General features: G+C 44.2%; 1 protein-coding gene across 1 annotated transcript in view; it reads right to left on the minus strand.

The window, feature by feature from the left end:
* Positions 1 to 1,460: 1,460 nt before the first annotated feature.
* ASPNAT (aspartate N-acetyltransferase) overlaps positions 1,461 to 20,529 on the minus strand; it is a 55,009-nt gene continuing 35,940 nt past the window's right edge. The window contains exon 3 of the mRNA XM_088454976.1: positions 1,461 to 4,411. Within this exon, the coding sequence (XP_088311102.1) occupies positions 4,044 to 4,411 (368 nt within the window). The 3' untranslated portion in view covers positions 1,461 to 4,043. The remainder of the gene's footprint in view (positions 4,412 to 20,529) is intronic.

Genomic DNA, 20,529 nt, shown 5'->3' on the forward strand with positions numbered 1-20,529 from the left:
TGCTGAGAAACTTTGTTCACTCAAACATGAACCATGACAAAATACAGAGCAGAATTTCATCACTGTCATTGATGACAGCTGGAATAACCCTGCATTATCCAGATAATTCTTTCTGGGACTTTCAGAACAGAGGTTTATATTATGCAACTTTATTAAAGACTGATGATTAGAGGAAAAGAACAAGGCTAGCTCTTGTGTCTCCCACAAACCTCAGTCATATTCCATATTGCCCTCAGGTTAAACCTATGTAGATTGGGGCCTCTTGGTTAAAGCCTCAGGAGAAACCACACTCCAGCCCCATTGGCCCATGTTTATATCATAGTGAGAAAGCCTATGTGGTTAGAAACTTTCCAAAGAAGCAAAGATTCTTCAAGAAAGCCCCAAAATGACCATCTAGTTGAGCAGGTATGTTTTTCTGCAGTTAAATAAAAAAATATTGTTACCTCTTCAGGATTTGTAAAGATACTGACAGATCAAATTTTGTTTTCGTGGATTGTGGTGCCCCTAGAAACTTTCTGGCTTTTTTCCTGTAGGCCTACTCTTTGTCCCCTTACATTATCTAGTAAAGATGTATTCTATTGCATTAGATACATTATTTATTTTTTAGAATATAGAATTTTACCCATGTTGTGGTTGGTATCCATTATTTTTTTTTACTACTTTTGACTATCCATGTTTCTTGACTACTGTTTCTGTTTCAGTCCTCTTTTACCCGTCTATGTATTTAGTATTCTCTCAGTTTGTCTTTATCTCCTTACTTCTACTGACAGGAATGAGACGTTTTGGAAACACTTAGGACTGTGCGAAAATCCTGGGGGCCACAAGGTACCTGTAAGCGTCAAAAAGGTGAGACAGACAAATAGGCTGGTTTTAAAGATTTACGGTAAGGTTCAAGTTGCCAGGCATTACCCCTGGGCATTATCAAAAAGTGTGATTATTTTGATGAACTACTTTATACTGTAATTAAGGAGGCAGTGATCAAAGACAATGGTTGCATGGTGTTATTTTCCGACATAATTGAACATATTTCAGTTTTGTAGTATTACAAAAATAAGGTGCCAAAGTCAGGATAGTAGAGTTAGAAAACAAAAAATAGGCAATAACATTATTTTGTAATAAAAAAATACCATAAAGAACTCTTCCCAAAACGTATAATAGATAAACTTGTTATTATATCTAAACATAGTGAACAACACCCAAAGCTAAATGTTAAGTTTTGGTTTATTTTATTCTTTAACTATATATCCAACTGTCTAAAGTAATTTTTTTAAGACCACTATTGTCAAAATTACAAGAGCAATCTTAAATCTGAAGTTAACAGTAGTCACTCCCTCTGAAATTATCTGTATGTGTTAAAGCAGCAATCCCAAATACAAGGTTTATTATTATTATTATTATTATTATTTGTAAATAGCAAGTTAAAGTACCTTTTAAGTATCTTATATAGTAATTTTCTTCAAATCATTATCTCCTTTTCAAAATCTCTCTAGGGGCAGACAAAAATGGCAGTCAGTCATACACAGGCTCTCAGCATGTCATGTGAAAGCAGAGGGGGGAGAAGTTTGGAGGATTTACAGTACACAGAGCACAGGGAAGCGTTCCAAAGCTTACTATATCATGAGCATGTGACTGTGGGCCTGATTCAGAAATGGACACCAATGCAATCGTAGACGCGATTTCATATGCATCGCAGCAGCAAAAATATGCTGTTAGCAAAGACCACCCGAGCATACAGACGCCCACTGCTGCCTTCTTGCATGCATGCGACGACGCATACCCACGTAAATATCGGTAACATCAACGGACATCAGCGGCCATCTTACCCTTGTGGAATGTCTGACCTGCCGCAGCCTAGGGAGCTCTTCTGACATGCAGAGATGCATATGTAATTGCAGTGGCTAATTTATGCACGCCCATGTAATTGGGTTTAAATGGACAGGCACACCTGCTTTTTGCAGCCCCCCCATCAACACCCCAAACACTCACTTCCTGTCAATCACTCTGTGATGGGTCTCCATGGCCTGCGTGATCGCAGTGCGCTCGTAGAGCTGCCTTCGCGCACTGCGATGCATGCGCAATGGCAAACAATCGCTCGATCTGCGTGAAATTGCATTACCGTCCATCTCTGTATTTGCCATGGTAGTCCATGCAGAATTATAAATGATTAATAGCAGCATGATTAAACAAACTACATATTTACCAAGATTCAGTTAATGTTCTGCCACGGTCAGTTATGTAAAAGAAAAACAAAAAAAACAACCTTTGTTTTCCCATGAGATTGCTGCTTTTAGGAGATAGATTTTTTGAATGTTAATTTCATATAATTAGTACTAGCTGTTTTTTTTTCAATTACATAGTTTATGTGGCATATATGACGTTTCAGATCATATTTTAGTATATAATCCTATGGCCTCTTTTTATACATTTGAATACAAGATTCCTGGTACATAGAACATATTTATCATTGGCAAACAATTCAAGCCCTGTAAATGGTATACATTCAGTGCATGTCTTAAAGCCTTTGGGGGACATTTATGAAAGTGGAGTAACAAAAATGTGAGTTATTGGAGAATACCATGATCCATTCTAGCATTGGCTGTTACTCTAATTTCTCTTATAGGCTGTTTTTTTTTTATAAATGTCCCTTTTATTGGTTGCCTGGCAAATGTCACTACTATACCTACATCTGTATAAAGGTTGATGATTATTTGCAGTAAGAAATAAAATGCAGTAACTAGCCTACTATAGTATAGAAATGCATTCTCTAAAAATATGAATACTAAATCTAAATTAATAACATTGCACATTTTTTTTTGCATTTTTTCCTTTTAAAATTAAAAAGCTACCCGGTGACCCCTATACATACTCCATGCAAAATTCTATTCCCAAACAGGTTAGAAAAATCTATACATTTCAAGACAGGAGATGCCACTGACTTGGATTAAGTGTTTTGGCAGACACTGTACATACATACCAAGTACAGACACATGCCAAATCTGCTTTGCATTGCTCTTTGCATTAGACAAGTCAGAATTCAGATAACATATTTAAAGCAGTTACAATTACAAGGGTATCCGCAAAGTAGTTTTTTGTTATATACATCACATGAATAAGGAGCTGACTGGTGTCTATACATTCCTCCCCTAAAAAATATATCTATATTTTTCTCTTTTACTCGACTGTGCAAATGCATTGCCATGGTAATGTAACCTTAGTTTCTCTTGTGCTTCAATGACATCATCAGTATGAGCCAGAGAATGGGAGTGAACTTACAGAACCCCTCAATGCACATTTGGACTCCGGGTCCCGATTGCAAGTAGCGCCATGACCTTAGGAATGGTAGATTCGTTTATAATCTACAGAATATCAATATACAAATGGGCTCAGTTTGGATGTAACAGGTTGTCTGCTGGCTGGCTTTAAAAAAAAAAAAAAAACAGTATGACATCTGGGGAAGGTCACAGAAACTGGATGCACTGATGTCCATTCAGAGATTTGGCAACATTATCCAGCGCATCCAAATAAGTGCAACCTCATTGCCTCATTGGCGGTGTTGTGTCAGTACGTGCAGACACTTCCCGTTCATGCATTGTACCAAGCATCAGTATTCACACTGTCTTGCAAACAGATTAACTAATTAGCACACTTCACTGGTGTAATACATTGCTTTCCGGTTAATTTGATATTCCTACCTGAATGGCGATTCATTGTCATTAAAAAAAAAAAATTTTTTTTTTAACTATACAGTAGTATTTACACCAGGCCAGTACTCCGGTTCATGTGCTTATGTAGTTGCAACACCCAGGTAAGCTCCATGTAACCGATAGGACACCCACCCTAACCGGACAGTTAATACTGCAGGAGTGAGGACGAGGCTAACACTGCTTCCATCTCACAGCGAGGGACTGTGGTACATTCTGTAATCAGGATTAAAATTAACTACAAGAAGGGGACATTGACTCGTAAAGAAAAATATTTGCTATCATTGCAGCGATGGGTTACACGTGAATGAAAGGAGAGGGAAGGGGCAGGCAGAGTTCCTTTTATTCTTCACGTAGCTGGAGACAGTAGCGATGGTAGCGGAGTTGGAAAAACATTCTCTCCAGCAATGAGTGCGTCATCCCGGGAACAGTGTGATGCTCCACGACACCCACGTGCTTGAACCCCAAGGACTCGTACAACTTGTGAGCTGCAATTTTCACAGCTGTCGTTCCGAGCACAACGGAGGAGTAGTGGTTTAACATTGCAAACTCCAGGACCTTACGGCCTAAGGCTTTGGCAATGCCCTTCCCACGGTAGTTCGAATCTACAGACATCCGGCGTAGTTCAACTACATTGTCTTCTTCGTTGCCTCTTGCTGCCACTATTCCGACCACGTTGCCGTCCAGGACTGCTACCCAGAAGCTGGAGCCTGCAAAACACAAGCACAAGAGTAAGGGAAAGGAAAGGAAGGCGCCTTCTTAGGGGATGTGTACTGAAACTTTATATTAAAACGGTTTAGTAATACTTGGCTGATATTGTTTGCTGACTAAACTGAAGTGAAATGAATAGACTGCACTGTTCTCATAATTACTGGCTCCGCCTACAAAATGGCTGCCTCCACTGGGTGCCAGTGATAGGTGCAGTTCAGTCAGTCATTCTTTTCAGGTTAAGTTGCATTTCTGCAGTAGTACGTGGTGGACATGTAGATTTTAAAGGAGTTTGTGATTCATCTCAGTGGAAAAAGATTTTTTTGTTACCTTTTACATAGGTAAATTCCTAAGTTTAGCTGATCTGCAATAAAGCACTGCTTGGTTTTGCACAGGTGCACCGAAATGGTCTGCCCATTATGAGCCTACTCTACGCTCTTGGGAGCTGTCTGTGCACAGTAAAAGTGTGCAATGATGTCCAGAGAGCCGGGGGAAATCTTTACAGGTGCAGATAATTACAGATGACACTATTTTTGTGCGCATTATACATTTTATTATGTTGCTGGTGTGTGTCAGCAAATGCATTATTCCTTTCTCCCAAAGTGCAACATAGAGGACCAAAACTGGTCCCATTAAATGTACAGGATGAGACCCGATCTCAGGCAGTTCAGAGCTGGTGCACAAGTCAGCTGCTTTTGCCGAATGGAAATGAGCATGTGCTGTATGTCACATGGCAAGAAATCTACCTATAAATGTACTGTATCCATCTCATTTCACTAATCTCACCAATTGCAGGGCATGCGGTGCACTCTGCCCCATGGGTCAAGGGGGGCAAATGCCACACACCCTGCACTCAGAGCAGAATATCCACTATGCCATGCAGTGCCTTCACACCCTCCATACCCTGCGGATGGCGCCATCTTTCCGGCGATGTCTTTGGGAAGATGGTGCCAGAACAAGAGATAGCAAAGACTACATTTTTTCATGCACATCCTATTTTGCTAGTTAAGAAGAATCCTAATAAAGTTTTAAAAAAAATTGCAAATAAATTAATAAAGTTAATAAAGATTACTGTACTGGTCCTAAATACACTACATAGTTAGAACTCAGTTTGCTCTTTTGTTTTATTGTATGACTTGGGGCATATTACATTTTGGGCGGGGTTTACCATGCAGGGAAAAGCTCCGGGTTTCATGCCCAGTACTATTCAATTATTCAGCATTTCCCAGCCCGGTAAACCCTGGAGTAACGTGTAGTAATAACCCATAGATTCCGCATAAATTGCTGGTATCTCCCGCGCATGAAACCCCAGAGGCTGCACTAAATGCTGATTTTTCCCTCGCAGCCTCAGGAGGAAAAAAAAAAAAAATCAGCATTACATACAGGAATACAGGACCTTTGAACTGAATGGTCCGGGCTGATAATTAACCCTGCAGCTAAATGGTTATGCCCCTTTATGAATTCTGTAAGAGGACCCCAACAATATGTTTCTCAATAGCAGTTATACAGTGTACAATTAATAAAAGTTTAGTAATTGGGACTTTTAGTGGGTAATATTAAATATATATATCTTTTGGTTTTGTGGTTACATTAAAAATGTAGGTCCACCAGCACAAATCGAGGCGCCCAGTGGGGCCTAAGCTCTGCATTGCACATGACCATCAGTGACAGCTACAGATTGTAGAAAGCTATATGCTCATATAATACAGAAGAGGATAAATATAACAACAAAAGTTATTACAATACTAATATTTTTTGTAATACGTTAAAAATAGGCTGAGGCAGCTGCTGCGGCACCACAAGTCACAGCATGCGGGGGTCTTGTATTTCCACAACGCCAAGAGCGCAGTTTAGTTCTACATAACACATACATACATTTGTATATGACTTAGGAGTCTATTTACTAAGCAGTGTTAGGAGACAGAGTGAAAAGTGATAAGGTGCCAGCCAATCAGCTCCTAACTGCCGTCTCACAGGCTGTGTTTGAAAAATGACAGTTGGGAGCTGATTGGCTGGCACCTTATCACTTTTCACTCTGTCTCCTAACACTGCTTAGTAAATAGACCTGTATGTCTTGCATGCAGTGCCTTGCAATTCTCATACTGTACACCGATGTCACTGACCCTAATTAGCTAGGAGAAATGAGCAAAATAACGTTCAATCTGTGGCAAGAACAAAACTAAATAAAATAGTGTCATGTAAAACTTGTTGATATTGTGATCATATGAAACTTAGAATTGCTTTACCAAAAATACATTGTTGCATATAAGCCAGCGGTTCCCAAACTTTGTAGAATCACGGCGCCCTGGAGTATCAGCATTTTGTTTCCACAGCACCCCTGGGGCAAAAGTTTCTTATTGAGAAATTCAGCAAAACTTAAATGAAGTCAATTGTGCTTAGAAGTCACCCTTAGGCTCAGTCACGTGGTGGTGGACAGGGAGCCACTTTTTTTTTGTCCACATATTTTGTAATTGGCAGCAGCCAGCACTGGTTTTGCCTATCACACTGACTAAAAATTATTTTATTTGTTCTGGACCTCCAACCCAAGGCACCCCATGCAAGTAACCCCAAGGCACCCATTGGTGCCACAGCACCCAGATTGGGAACCACTGATATAATCAGTATAACTATAAACCCAAATATAAATACAGGAGACAGTGTGTTATATATTATTGAAAACAAGCAATGAAGCACGACTCGCATGACAAAAATGTGAAAGGAACAATCTGATATTTTATAATGTACCAAACACAAGGGCTGTAATATTATTTTATATGTATCAGGGACTGAGCCAGCAGAGGACATAATTGCAAAGCCGCACACAAGCAGCTGTGCAATTCCGTCCTTGTAAATATGCAAATGCAGCAGGAGGTGTCCGACAACCCCCTGCTCTATTTGCCATCCCGGCACTGCAACCAACGTGGGATCATGGGATGGTGGACGGCGCCGGCCAGCTGAGTAAGACTCCGCTTACGCGGACTGGCCAGCTTGTGAGGCCAGGAAACTGCGTCCGTGGACGCAAAACCTGGCCTTGCCACTCCCAGAAAACGGGGGCCACATTCTGAACATGTGCAGAACGGCTCCTGCGCAGATTCCCGGTAATCGGGGAATATGCATTCAGCTTTGTACTTGCGTGCAATGCTGAATCAGGCCGTCAGAGCTACGTGATCTGCGTGACGTGGGTCTACCTAGCCTGTACCATCCATACAAAAGTAATGTAAAATACAGCTTTGAACAATGTTTTTCTTTAGCTCTAAAGCAATGATATTGGGATGTGGACCATTGTGTATACATGAGTGCATCAGATAGGAGTAAAGTGAATGTTGGCTTTTGACCGGTAAAATTATTTCTTAGATCCCCAGGGATGCCGACAATATTACCATTACCTTTAAGGGGAGCTGAGCAGAGATCAGTAATTATTATCACGCCTCTATAAATAACAAGCATTTTCTCTTCACTCCAGTAACCTCCAAGGAAAACAGCTACAAAGAAGATCAATCATCTTAAATATTGATTATTTTTTAATGCAGTATCAGGGAAACACTAAAGTGGTGCAAAGTTTAAAGTGACACAAAGCTGAAAAAGAGTAATCCTACCAAAGACAAGTGGCAGTATATACGTATATACCTTGATATTAGCAGTGTGTGGCGCTTTAATTATTTCAGTAGTCAGAGACTTAGGGTCTATTTAGCAATAATCACGCTATTGGCCTCAGTATTTTCGGACAATATTATTGCAATTATCATAAATTTTTCCTTACTTTTTTCTGCTATGCAGGAAAAATCAAGTAAGGGACAGTGGTGGTCAGGGCCGTAGCTAGGGTAGTGCGGCCGGTGCCGTCGCACAGGGTACCACAGGTCAGGGGGCGCTGTTTGGGCATGTCAAATTTCTGTTTATTATCATTCTTGCTTGTAGCTTCCTCTTATTTCATCCCCAGCATCTCCTGGCCTCTCCTATCTCTTTCCTGGCCCTTCCCCATGAAGTCCTGGCCCTTTTTTGGGTGCATCATGTCCCTTTGAAAAATGAGGGAGGCGCCAATGAACTTTCTGGCACAGGGCAACAATAAGTCTAGTTACGGCTCTGGTGGTTGTGTAACCACGCTGTCCCTGCAATGTCCACACAAGCAGTTTTTTGGTTGTCCTGCTCTGTCTGGTATTGCATATGCCCCATCTTGGGGGAGGGAGCAGTATAAATTCAAGCCAAACAAGCGCCAGAAGAGATATATATATATATATATTAGGGGTGAGCGGGTTCGGATTTCTGAAATCCGAACCCCCCCGATCCGAGTCCGATCCGAGCCTGACTCGGATCTGAAATCGAGGCAAAACGTCATCATCCCGCCTTCCGAGTCTCGCGGGTTTTGGATCCTATATAAGGTACCCGCGTCGGCGCCATTTTCTCACTCGGCTGTGGACAGTGAAGAGGGAGGGTGGGAGTTAGGGCTGGCTGGGCTGTGTAGTGTAGTGTAGTGCTGCTGTTGTTCACTACTTCAAAGTCCATAGGGGCTGGCTGTGTTGTGCTGTGCTGCTGTTGTTAATAGGGGCTGTGTCCACTACTTCAAAGTCCATAGGGGCTGGCTGGACTGTGTTGTGCAGTCAGTTCTCCATAGGGGCTGTGTCCACTCCAAAGTCCTGTGCAGTGTCCCAGTCCTAAAGGGGTGCTGTACTGTTGTCCAGGGGGTGCTCTGTCCATCAGGGGTGCTCCCCCCAAGTGCTAAAAAAATAATATATTTTCTGTGTTTGTGAATTGTGTGCGCAGTAGCCGCACGTGCATCAACAAAGTAGTGCCAAGCGTGCGCCTGTGTCATAAGTAAAGGGCCGGCTGGCTTGACCGTTAAAGGGTGCTGTAACCCCCAAAGTACACTCCAGTCCAAACCAAAAAAAAAATTATTTTCTGTGTTTGTGAATTGTGTGCGCAGTAGCCGCACGTGCATCAACAAAGTAGTGCCAAGCGTGCGCCTGTGTCATAAGTAAAGGGCCGGCTGGCTTGACCGTTAAAGGGTGCTGTAACCCCCAAAGTACACTCCAGTCCAAACCAAAAAAAAAATTATTTTCTGTGTTTGTGAATTGTGTGCGCAGTAGCCGCACGTGCATCAACAAAGTAGTGCCAAGCGTGCGCCTGTGTCATAAGTAAAGGGCCGGCTGGCTTGACCGTTAAGGGTGCTGTAGCCCCCGAAAGAACACTCCAGTCCAAACCAAAAAAAAAATTATTTTCTGTGTTTGTGAATTGTGTGCGCAGTAGCCGCACGTGCATCAACAAAGTAGTGCCAAGCGTGCGCCTGTGTCATAAGTAAAGGGCCGGCTGGCTTGACCGTTAAAGGGTGCTGTAACCCCCAAAGTATACTCCAGTCCAAACCAAAAAAATAATTATTTTCTGTGTTTGTGAATTGTGTGCGCAGTAGCCGCACGTGCATCAACAAAGTAGTGCCAAGCGTGCGCCTGTGTCATAAGTAAAGGGCCAGCTGGCTTGACCGTTAAAGGGTTCTGTAGCCCCCAAAGTACACTCCAAAACCAAAAAATATATATTTTCTGTGTTTGTGACTTGTGTGCACTGTGGCTGCACGTGCATCAACAAAGGAGCAGCGCCAAGCGTGCGCCTGTGTCCCATAAGTAAAGAGCCGGCTGGCTCATTTCTTAAAGGGTGGTGTAACCCACAAAGTGCACTACTCTCCAGCAAAAATAAAAAAATATTTTCTGTGTTTGTATGCGCTTTAGCCGCACGTATATATCAATATAACATAAATGGAGGACCAAACTTTCTCCGATAAAAATAAAATAGGGAAAGATCAAGAACCACTTCCTCCTAGTGCTGTTGCTGCTGCTGGGAGTTGTTCATCATCCCAGAGAGGAAGTAGGAACATCACTACTTTTACTAAACAATTGACCCTCCAACAGTCCCTAGCGATGAGGATGAAGTACGACAGCAGTCATCCTGAAGCAAAACGTATAACTGAGGCCTTGACTGCTATGTTGGTGTTAGACGTGCGTCCGGTATCCGCCATTAGTGCAGTGGGATTTAGACAATTGATGGAGGTAGTGTGTCCTCGGTTCCAAATCCCGTCTAGATTCCACCTGCATCCTCAAAGCAGCAGCGACAAGTGTGCGTCTGTCTGTTAAAGGGTGGTGACACCCTCAAAGTGTGCTACACAAACAATTAAAATATTGTTCTTTTTTTTTCTGTCTTTGTGAATTGTGTGGGCTGTAGCCGCACTTGCATCCTCAAAGCAGCAGCGACAAGCGTGCGTCGGTCTGTTAAAGGGTGTTGTAACTCTCAAAGTGCTCCAAAAAATATATATATTTTTTTAATGTGTTTGTGACTTGTGTGCGATGTAGCCGCACTTGCATCCTCAAAGCAGCAGCGACAAGCGTGCGTCTGTCTGTTAAAGGGTGGTGACACCCTCAAAGTGTGCTACACAAACAATAAAAATATTCTTCTTCTTTTTTCTGTCTTTGTGAATTGTGTAGGCTGTAGCCGCACCTGCATCCTTAAAGCAGCAGCGATAAGCGTGCGTCTGTCTGTTAAAGGGTGGTGTAACTCTCAAAGTGCTCCAAAAAATAAAAAACTATTTTTGTTATGTGTTTGTGACTTGTGTGCGATGTAGCCGCACTTGCATCCTCAAAGCAGCAGCGACAAGCGTGCGTCTGTCTGTTAAAGGGTGGTGACACCCTCAAAGTGTGCTACACAAACAATAAAAATATTCTTCTTTTTTCTGTCTTTGTGAATTGTGTGGGCTGTAGCCGCACCTGCATCCTTAAAGCAGCAGCGACAAGCGTGCGTCTGTCTGTTAAAGGGTGGTGACACCCTCAAAGTGTGCTACACAAACAATTAAAATATTGTTCTTTTTTTTTCGGTCTTTGTGAAATGTGTGGGCTGTAGCCGCACCTGCATCCTTAAAGCAGCAGTGACAAGCGTGCGTCTGTCTGTTAAAGGGTGGTGTAACTCTCAAAGTGCTCCAAAAAATAAAAAACTATTTTTTTTATGTGTTTGTGACTTGTGTGCGATGTAGCCGCACTTGCATCCTCAAAGCAGCAGCGACAAGCGTGCGTCTGTCTGTTAAAGGGTGGTGACACCCTCAAAGTGTGCTACACAAACAATAAAAATATTCTTCTTTTTTCTGTCTTTGTGAATTGTGTGGGCTGTAGCCACACCTGCATCCTTAAAGCAGCAGCGACAAGCGTGCGTCTGTCTGTTAAAGGGTGGTGACACCCTCAAAGTGTGCTACACAAACAATTAAAATATTGTTCTTTTTTTTTCGGTCTTTGTGAAATGTGTGGGCTGTAGCCGCACGTGCATCCTTAAAGCAGCAGCGACAAGCGTGCGTCTGTCTGTTAAAGGATCACATCGGTGACAGCATCCAAGTAGGCATGTCAGACAGTCCGTACCTGTACTGGCAGGAAAAAGAAGCAATTTGGAGGTCCCTGTACAAACTGGCTCTATTTTACCTGAGTTGCCCCCCCTCCAGTGTGTACTCCGAAAGAGTGTTTAGTGCAGCCGGGAACCTTGTCAGCGAAAGGCGTAGGAGGTTGCTTCCACAAAATGTGGAGAAGATGATGTTCATAAAATGAATTATCAACTCTTCCAGGGAGACCAGCCTCCAGAACGTACAGAGGGACCTGTGGTTCCAGCAGGGACGAATTAATACTTTGTGAGGATGAGGATGTACACACTGAAGAGGGTGAGGAATCGGTGGATGAGGAGGATGAGGATGACATCTTGCCTCCGTAGAGCCAGTTTGTGCAGGGACAGATTAATTGCCAGCTTGTTTTGTGGGGGCCCAAACGAACCAATCATTTCAGCCACAGTTGTGTGGCAGACCCTGGCGCTGAAATGATTGGTTTGTTAAAGTGTGCATGTCCTGTTTATACAACATAAGGGTGGGTGGGAGGGCCCAAGGACAATTCCATCTTGCACCTCTTTTTTTTCTTTGCATTATGTACAGTTTGGGGCCTAGTTTTTCAAACTGCCATCCTGTCTGCCACTGCAGTTTCACGCCTAGATGTTTCATGTGTTTGTGCCGCCCACTCGTGTCGCTTAGCATAGTCATCCAGCTACCTCGGTGCAACCTTTTGGACATAAAAACACTATTGTGAGGTGTGAGGTGTTCAGAATAGACTGGAAATGAGTGGAAATTAAGGTTATTGAGGTTAATAATAGCATAGGAGCAGAAAAACCTACAAATTCTGTGATTTTAGCTGTTTTTATGCTTTTTTTCAAAAAAATACAGATCCAAAACACAAAACCCAGAACCCAAAACACGGAAGGGTGGTTTTGGCAAAACCAATCCAGATCCAAAACACGAAGAAAGATCCAGATCCAAAACCAAAACACAAAACACGAAAAGTGGCCGGTGCACACCCCTAATATATACACACACACACACATAATATAGCGTACATATAGTAGAGAGAATTATATATCTCAAATACAGATGTCCTACATTTGCGCTACATTTGACAATACTTACACAATAAAAGAATATACACAATAGAGATTAGCAGCTTCTTAGGATTGGTAATTGTTGGTCAAAAGAACCCGTATGTCCGAAAACAAATTTGGGAGCACTTAAATAAATATTGTTCAGTGGTACTCACCACTTTTTCAAAAAGGCAGTTATAGCTCCTTTCATAAGGTGTAGAACCCTCGCACCAAGATCACCCAATAAATACACAGTGGAGTCACATTATTATGACCACCAGCTAATAGCCAGAGTAACAGGCGTGTGCAGCAAGGCCAGCAGCTAGACAGGCTGGGAGTGACTCAATAAGGTGCTGGTAGGTTGGCACAGGTATCTGGAGCCATGCTGACTGCAGTGCATCTCACAACTGCTGGAGGGTGCAGGTGGAGCCATAGAGCAAACACAACGATTGAGATGAACCCAAATGAGAACCTGTGGGACCAAGTCCGGGGAATTAGGGGGCCAGGGAAGTACTTGGAAGTCTTAGTCGTGCTCGTACAACCACTGTCTGATATTTCTAGCCGTGTGACATGTCGGGTTGTCATTCTAGAACAGTGGTTCTCAAACTCGGTCCTCAGGACCCCACACAGGTCACGTTTTGCAGGTCACCCAGCAGGTGCACAGGTGTATTCATTACTCACTGACACATTTTAAAAGATCTACAGGTGCAGCTAACTATTTCACTAGTAATTATGTGAGGAGACCTGCAAAACATGCACTGTTTGGGGTCCTGAGGACCGAGTTTCAGAAACTGTGTTCTAGAAGATCCCATTCGCCTCAGGGAAGACAATCATCATGTATGGGTGTACATGCTCTGCGAGGATGGATCCATAACCAAATCGGTTGAGGGTGCCTTCCACATGGATGAGTGTGCCCTGAATGCCATGAAAACATTCTCCAGACCATAATGCTGCCACCACCAGCTTGTGTTCTTCCAGCAATGGTTGCAGGGTGTTTGTTCTCCAATGTTTCTTGTCTGACACGCCAATGTTTATCCCTTCGATGAAACAAAAAACGAGACTCATCGGAGAAGGCAACTCTTCACCAATCAGCAGAGGTCCAATTCCAATACAGGCGTAAAAATGTAAGCCTTTTCCACCGATGCACTTTTGTTAGCATAGGTGCAGTGACCATCCGTTTGCTGTGGAGCCCCATACGCAGCAGGGTTCGCTGAACTGTAATTTTAGACACACGTCTGGTCGCCCCCAGGTTCATTTTGATGGGGAGCTGCTCCAGTATAGTGTGTCGGTCGGCACTCACGCACCTTCGTAGCCGACGTTCACCTCTCACATTAATGGCATGTGGTGCTCCACAGTTTCCACTTCGGTTATCTTCAATGGTGCCATTTGTCCAGTCACGATACACCTTCACCACAGCAGCACGTGAACAGTTCACAAACTGCGCTGTGTCAGAAATACGCCTCCCTTCGCCCGAAAGACAATAATCTTCCCTTTTTGCAACTCTGATAAATCGCCCCTTTTACCCATGACAGCAACGAGTGATGTGTGCAAACAGCCTATGGCACTCCTTATATACCCACCAAGCCAGCGCATGGCATGTGACATGCCAGTGCGCTGCCCGACTTCATGGGCTACGCACTGCCGTCGTCAAATGTAGGAGGTGGTCATAATAATGTGACTCGACTGTGTAGTAATCAGCTTTTCTTTGTAAAACCGATACATTGTATTTATAAAAAAGGTTTAAAACTGTTCTTAAATTAATAGTAATACAGCTTTCTGCTGAAAATCACTTCTAATTTCAAAAAACCCAAATCGTTTTGGCAATATTTTGACTTCATCAGGGGTAGTTTTACGATCCTGAAATCTCCAGGTTTTTTCAGCAGCCTCAGAGGATGTATGGCTCATGTATCTAAAATACTGCTTTTATTATCCTGATAAATCACCATTTTTCAGAAGCCACAGATACTGTAGGGTTCTATTTCAGAAGACCTAACCATCTTTCTTACCCAGAAACTACACCTTATGTAAGGAGATATAACTGCCTTTGAAAAAGTGGGGAGTACCACTGGACAATTGTCAGGGTTCAGCCTGGGATTGGCTGTTACTCATCGCGGCGCTGGCTTCCCCTGACTAGCAGTGCTGTCAGACGCCTGGGGCAGCGATGGGTGACATGCAGAGTATTCTCCCAGGAGTCCAGGTGACTTCCACGCAATCTTCCTCATCAGAGTTCCTGCGGCGACTGTCAAGGGCGCAGCCATGTTGGTTGTATCACCTGAACAGTCTCTCATCCAATGGTAGCCTTGGCAGCTCAGCTGACTCTCTCCTCCAATGGACAGCTACCTAAAGGTATATAGCTGGACTCCAAGAACAGGAAGTTGCCTGAACAACTTTGCTACTTCCAGTGACAGTTTGCTGTGGCATCATTCCAGGCTCCACACTGCATCTACCAGTGCTTGTTCCCAGCGATATTCACTAGTGTTTACTCCCGTGTCTTTTCCTAATTAGTTTATCTAGTGTTACTCTGATGCTATCCTGCGTCTGGATACGTCAGCTGCACCTTAGTGCATATTCAGTGTGCCAGTCTCCAATAGTAGACTCCGGTACTTACTCTGCATCTGGATACTTCAACTACACCTCAGTACACAGTCTGTGTGCCATTCTCCAGTACTTACTCTGCGTCTGGATACTTCAGCTGCACAGTCTGTGTACCAGTCTCCAGTCAGGGCCAGATTAAGGTCTGTGGGGGCCCCTGGGCAACAAACATGTGGGGGTCCCTATTACGTGCCCTTTATGCAGTGCACCCAGTAGTAGTGCCCCCAGGAGTGTTGCCCCTTATGCAGTGCCCCCTGTACTTATACCCCCAGTAGTAGTGTTCCCAATAGTAATGCCCCCTGTATAAATACCCCCAGCAGTAATACCCCTGTAGTTGTGCCCCCAGTAGTCATGCCCCCTGTGTGTGCCCAATAATAATGCCCTCAGTAGTAATACCCCTGTAGTTGTACCCCCTGTGGTAGTGGCACCAGTAGTAATGCCCCCTGTGGTAGTGGCACCAGTAGTAATGTCCCCCCCCCCCCCCGAGTAATGTCCCCTGTAGGAATACCCCCCCGAGTAATGTCCCCTGTAGTAATGTCCCCCACGAGTAATTCCCCAGTAGTAATGCCCCCAGTAGTAATGTCCCCCCCAGCAGTGGAAAAGCCGCTTGCACTAAAGAGAAATAAATAAATAAATAAATCATACTTCCCTTAAGCCCCGCTCCCGCTGCCTTCTGATCCGCTCGGCTGGCGCTGCTCCTCTACACTATGGGAGAGACGCATGACGTCTCTCCCATAGTTCACTGAATGAGCCGGAAGCTGGAGCTCACGAGTGAGCTCTAGTCTCCGACTCTGGCTGCCGCTGTGGGAAGGGAGCCGGGCGGGCGACTGGTGTCTCCGTGCGGCACCGGGGTTAGGTGTACGGAGGAGGCGGAACTGGTTCAGTCTCCTCCGGTTCACTTTAACCCTGATGGCTGGGCATGGGGGCCCTTCAGGTGTGGGGGCCCAGGGACGATCACCCCTGTCGCCCCCCCTTTAATCCGGTCCTGTCTCCTTTACACCCTGCATCTCTATACTTCCGAGCATACTCAGTCTTCTTGCTAGTTCCAGATACCTGACCAAGGGGCCATGACCTGCTTACTGGGTGCAGCAGAAGCCCAAATCCCAATTGGAGGGGTCACTGGTGAAGACCTCCCTGTAAGCTAGACTCCACGCCGTTGGTCAGGTCTTGCCAACATCTGGCTCTGGCTTATGAAGTCTTACATACAGCCCACTCAATTACTGCTCACTCCACATCCTAGTTCCCTGACTTCCAGCTTTTCGGCAGAAGACCCAGGGTCCGTTCCTGACAATATTTATAATAAGCACTCCCAGGGACCTGGACTAATAATAATAATATTACAGCAATTTGTGGCTACGTTTTAGAATTTTTAACTGTCAACCTTGTTTGGGAATCAGAGCCCTGGTGGCTTTAGGTGTCAGAAGTAGCACTCACTAAAATCAACCATCTATAAATGTAATAGCAATAACCTGTAAAGGAAGTTTAAAACCTTTTCAAAAAGTACCAGTGAGCACAACTTGTCTACATTCTATATATCCGAAAAACTGCTGCAGATGCATTAATGTGCAACAACAATTTGCAGGAGTGATGCTGGGTACACACTGTACAATATATGGTTTGTACAGCCGACGAACGATATACTGTCCAGACGATAGGCCGGTAAGCACACACGATATATCTGTGAACCACGTCATTCACAGAGATATCAAATTGACCATGGAGCGTGCACATCTGCCTGTTTGTACGGGTGACGGACCGACCTATATGCTTACACAGCCGCATACTTACCAAATCGGGCACCCGATCCTTCGGCAGAGTGTGTTCCCCACATTAGGAAAAAGGGGTAACTGGATAATGTGACAATATTAATATCTGACTGCATTGTAGTACATACATACCTAAGCCACTCCACACAAGTTTCTTTAGCTGCTTCTGAACACTCCAAGTTCTGATTTGCAATTTCCTCTTTCCTGGCAGATAATATCTGTATGCAGGTGCTCAGCTGGAATTAACGGCCTTAATAAACATACTTTCTGGATGTTTGGATTGGTTTCTCTGTCATTAGAAAGCTTAATCTTCTTTCATTTCTATTCATTTTTGCAGTGTCTAACCCCAGGGAGTTATTACACGGCTGCTGTCCCTGAGGAAATTAAGAGCTGGTTCTGCAGTCATTAAGCGTTTAACTGAGAAAGGACTAAAATTATCTCCTAAGTTTTGCCGTCTCTCTCTAGTAACAGAAAAATGGATAACAATTTAATTATCACTATATTTATTATTCTACATTTTATAAATTATTAACAGATATTTATATAGCGCACGCATATTACGCAGAGAATATTTCAGTCATTCCCACCAGTCCCTGCCCCAGTGGATCTTACACTCTATGGACCTCATTCAGACCCGCTCGCTAGATGCGTTCGCTCTCTCAATGTGTATGCAAATTTGGGAAGGCAGGCGATCACACGGCAAGGCATTAGCACGTCCACTATGTCTTGGCGTGCGATTGCATTGTGTATGCAGACGCCCACCAGCCTGTCTTAAGGCGCCCATGTCATCTCCATCGGTAACCATCGGATGCGATTGCAGCGCTTATGGTAGACCATACCCTACCGCAAGCACTTCAGTGTAAAATCCAGCCTGGTGACGTGTACTCTGAAATGGCGTTGAGAGCGCTCAGGCACGCCTGCATTCGCACCTCCACTCCCGTTTTTAATGGCCAGCCCCGTCACCACCCACAAGGCTTCTCCTGTCACTCACTCTGCTGGACAGTCTATGCGCAGCGAGCAAACGCACCCGATCTCTCGCACTGCGATGCGTACGCATGAGCACAATGCAAAAATCAGCTGGCTACGAGCGAATGCCTCCTAGCGAGCGGGTCTGAATCAGGTCCTATATTCCCTACCACATGGACACATATATACATACTAGGCTTCATTATTTTTTGTCAGAAGCCAATTAACCTACCAGTGTATTTTTGGAGTGTGGAAGGAAAACTGGAGCACCCAGGAGGAAACCCATAATGGCACGGGGAGTACATACAAACTACACAGAGAGAGCACTGGAAATGCCTCACAATAATGTCTGAGTGCCAGTCCTGTTATTACTACAGAATCCTTTCTGCTAGCTGGGGAATTTAAAATATCTCATATGTATTTCAGGGGATACGTTCTCCCGACACAGGGGATGCGGCGTCGGCATCCTGAAGGTAAGTAGCGGGGTTGGGGGGAGAGTTAGGTAGTAGCGGGGTTGGGTGAAGGGTTAGGTTTAAACACTAGGAGGGGTGGGGAGGTTAGGTTTAGACACTAGGGGGGGAGGTTAGGTTCAGGCACTGGGGAGGGAGGGTTAGGATACCTACCAACAAGTGTCGGTATCCTAACCCTGTCGTGGTGCTGGCGTCGGGATTTTGACCGCCGGCATCCTGTACCCATCCCGTTTCAGACTCTCTTTTCCACTCCAAGGGACAACACTAAGCTCCCATTATTCAAGCTAGGGCCCAATCTGTGTGGGGTTTGTTTGTACTCCCAGGGCCGGTTCTAGACCATACGGAGCTCAGGGCAAAAGTTCCCAGTTGCACCCCCCGGAAAAAAAAAAAAAACTTTTCTTAGATGGCGTTCTTCTGTGCGCATGCTTCCGGAATGGGGGCGTGTCCTTGCGGAATGCCCCCAATTAAATCACACTGTGGGGCATGCCCAGCACTTACTAAGGTGCTGGGCTTCCCCCAAGCTCTCACCTCGTGGCGAATAATTACCATGTGCAGTAATGCGCCTTACACAGTATGTCTTACACAGTAATGCCCTTTATAACACATTATGCTACATGCAGTAATGCCCTGTATAACACATTATGCCACACACAGTAATGCCCTGTATAACACATTATGCCACATGCAGTAATGCCCTTTATAACACATTATGACACACGCAGTAATGCCCTTTATAACACATTACCCCACATGCAGTGATGCCCTTTATAACACATTATGCCACATGCAGCAATGCCTAATGCCCATTATAGCACATTATGCCACACGCAGTAATGGCCTTTATAACACATTATGCCACATGCAGTAATGCCCTGTATAATACATTATGCCACAAGCAGTACTGCCCTGTAAAATACATTATCCCCAATTGAAGTTATGCCACACAGTAGTCCCTTATTCATGTTATGACACACAGTGGTGTCCCTTTTACACAATGCCCAAATTAGTGCCCCTTAAACACAAGGCCCACAGTAGTAGTGCCCCTAATACAATGCTCATAGTAGTAGTACCCCTTATACAATGTCCACAGCAGTGGTGCCCCTTACACAATGGCCCCCCAAGTGGTGCCCCCCATGCAGTGCCCTCATTATTAGTGCCAGCAGTGGTAATGCCCACAGTGTTAATTCCCCCAGTAGTAGTGCCCCCATTGGTAATGTCCCCTATAATAGTGCCCCCAATAGTAGTGCCCCCAATAGTAATGCCCCCTATAGTAGTGCCTCTATAATAGTGCCCAGTTGTAATGCCCCCTATAGTAGTGCCCAAAGTAGTAATGCCCCCTATAGTAGTGCCTACAGTTGTAATGCCCCCATTAGTAGTGCCCCCTATAGTAGTGCCTCCAGTAGTAATTCCCACTGTAGTAATGCCCCCAGTAGTAGTGCCCCCAGAAGTAATGCCTCCTGTAGTAATGCCCCCATTAGTAGTGTCCACTGTAGTAATGCCCCCTATAGTAGTGCCTCCAGTAGTAATATAGTAATATAGCCTATAGTAGTAATGCCACCTACAGTCAGGTGCATAAATATTGAGACATTGACAGAATTTTCATATTTTGGCCTCTATTCACCACCACAATGGCTTTGAAATGAAACAAACAAGATGTGCTTTAACTGCAGACTTTCAGATTTAATTTGAGGGTAATTACATCCAAAACGGTGTAGGAATTACAACGGTTTCTATATGTGCCTCCCACTTTTTAAGGGGCCAAAAGTAATGGGACTATCAACTCAAAAGCTATTTCATGGACAGGTGTGGGCTATTCCCTCGTTATTTCATTATCAATTAAGCAGGTAAAAGGTCTGAAGTTGATTCTAGGTGTGACATTTGCATTTGGAATCAGTTGCTGTCGACTCTCAA

This window comes from Taudactylus pleione, unplaced genomic scaffold (genome assembly GCF_031769625.1).
Source record: "Taudactylus pleione unplaced genomic scaffold, aTauple2 ptg000638l, whole genome shotgun sequence".
NCBI lineage: Eukaryota > Metazoa > Chordata > Amphibia > Anura > Myobatrachidae > Taudactylus > Taudactylus pleione.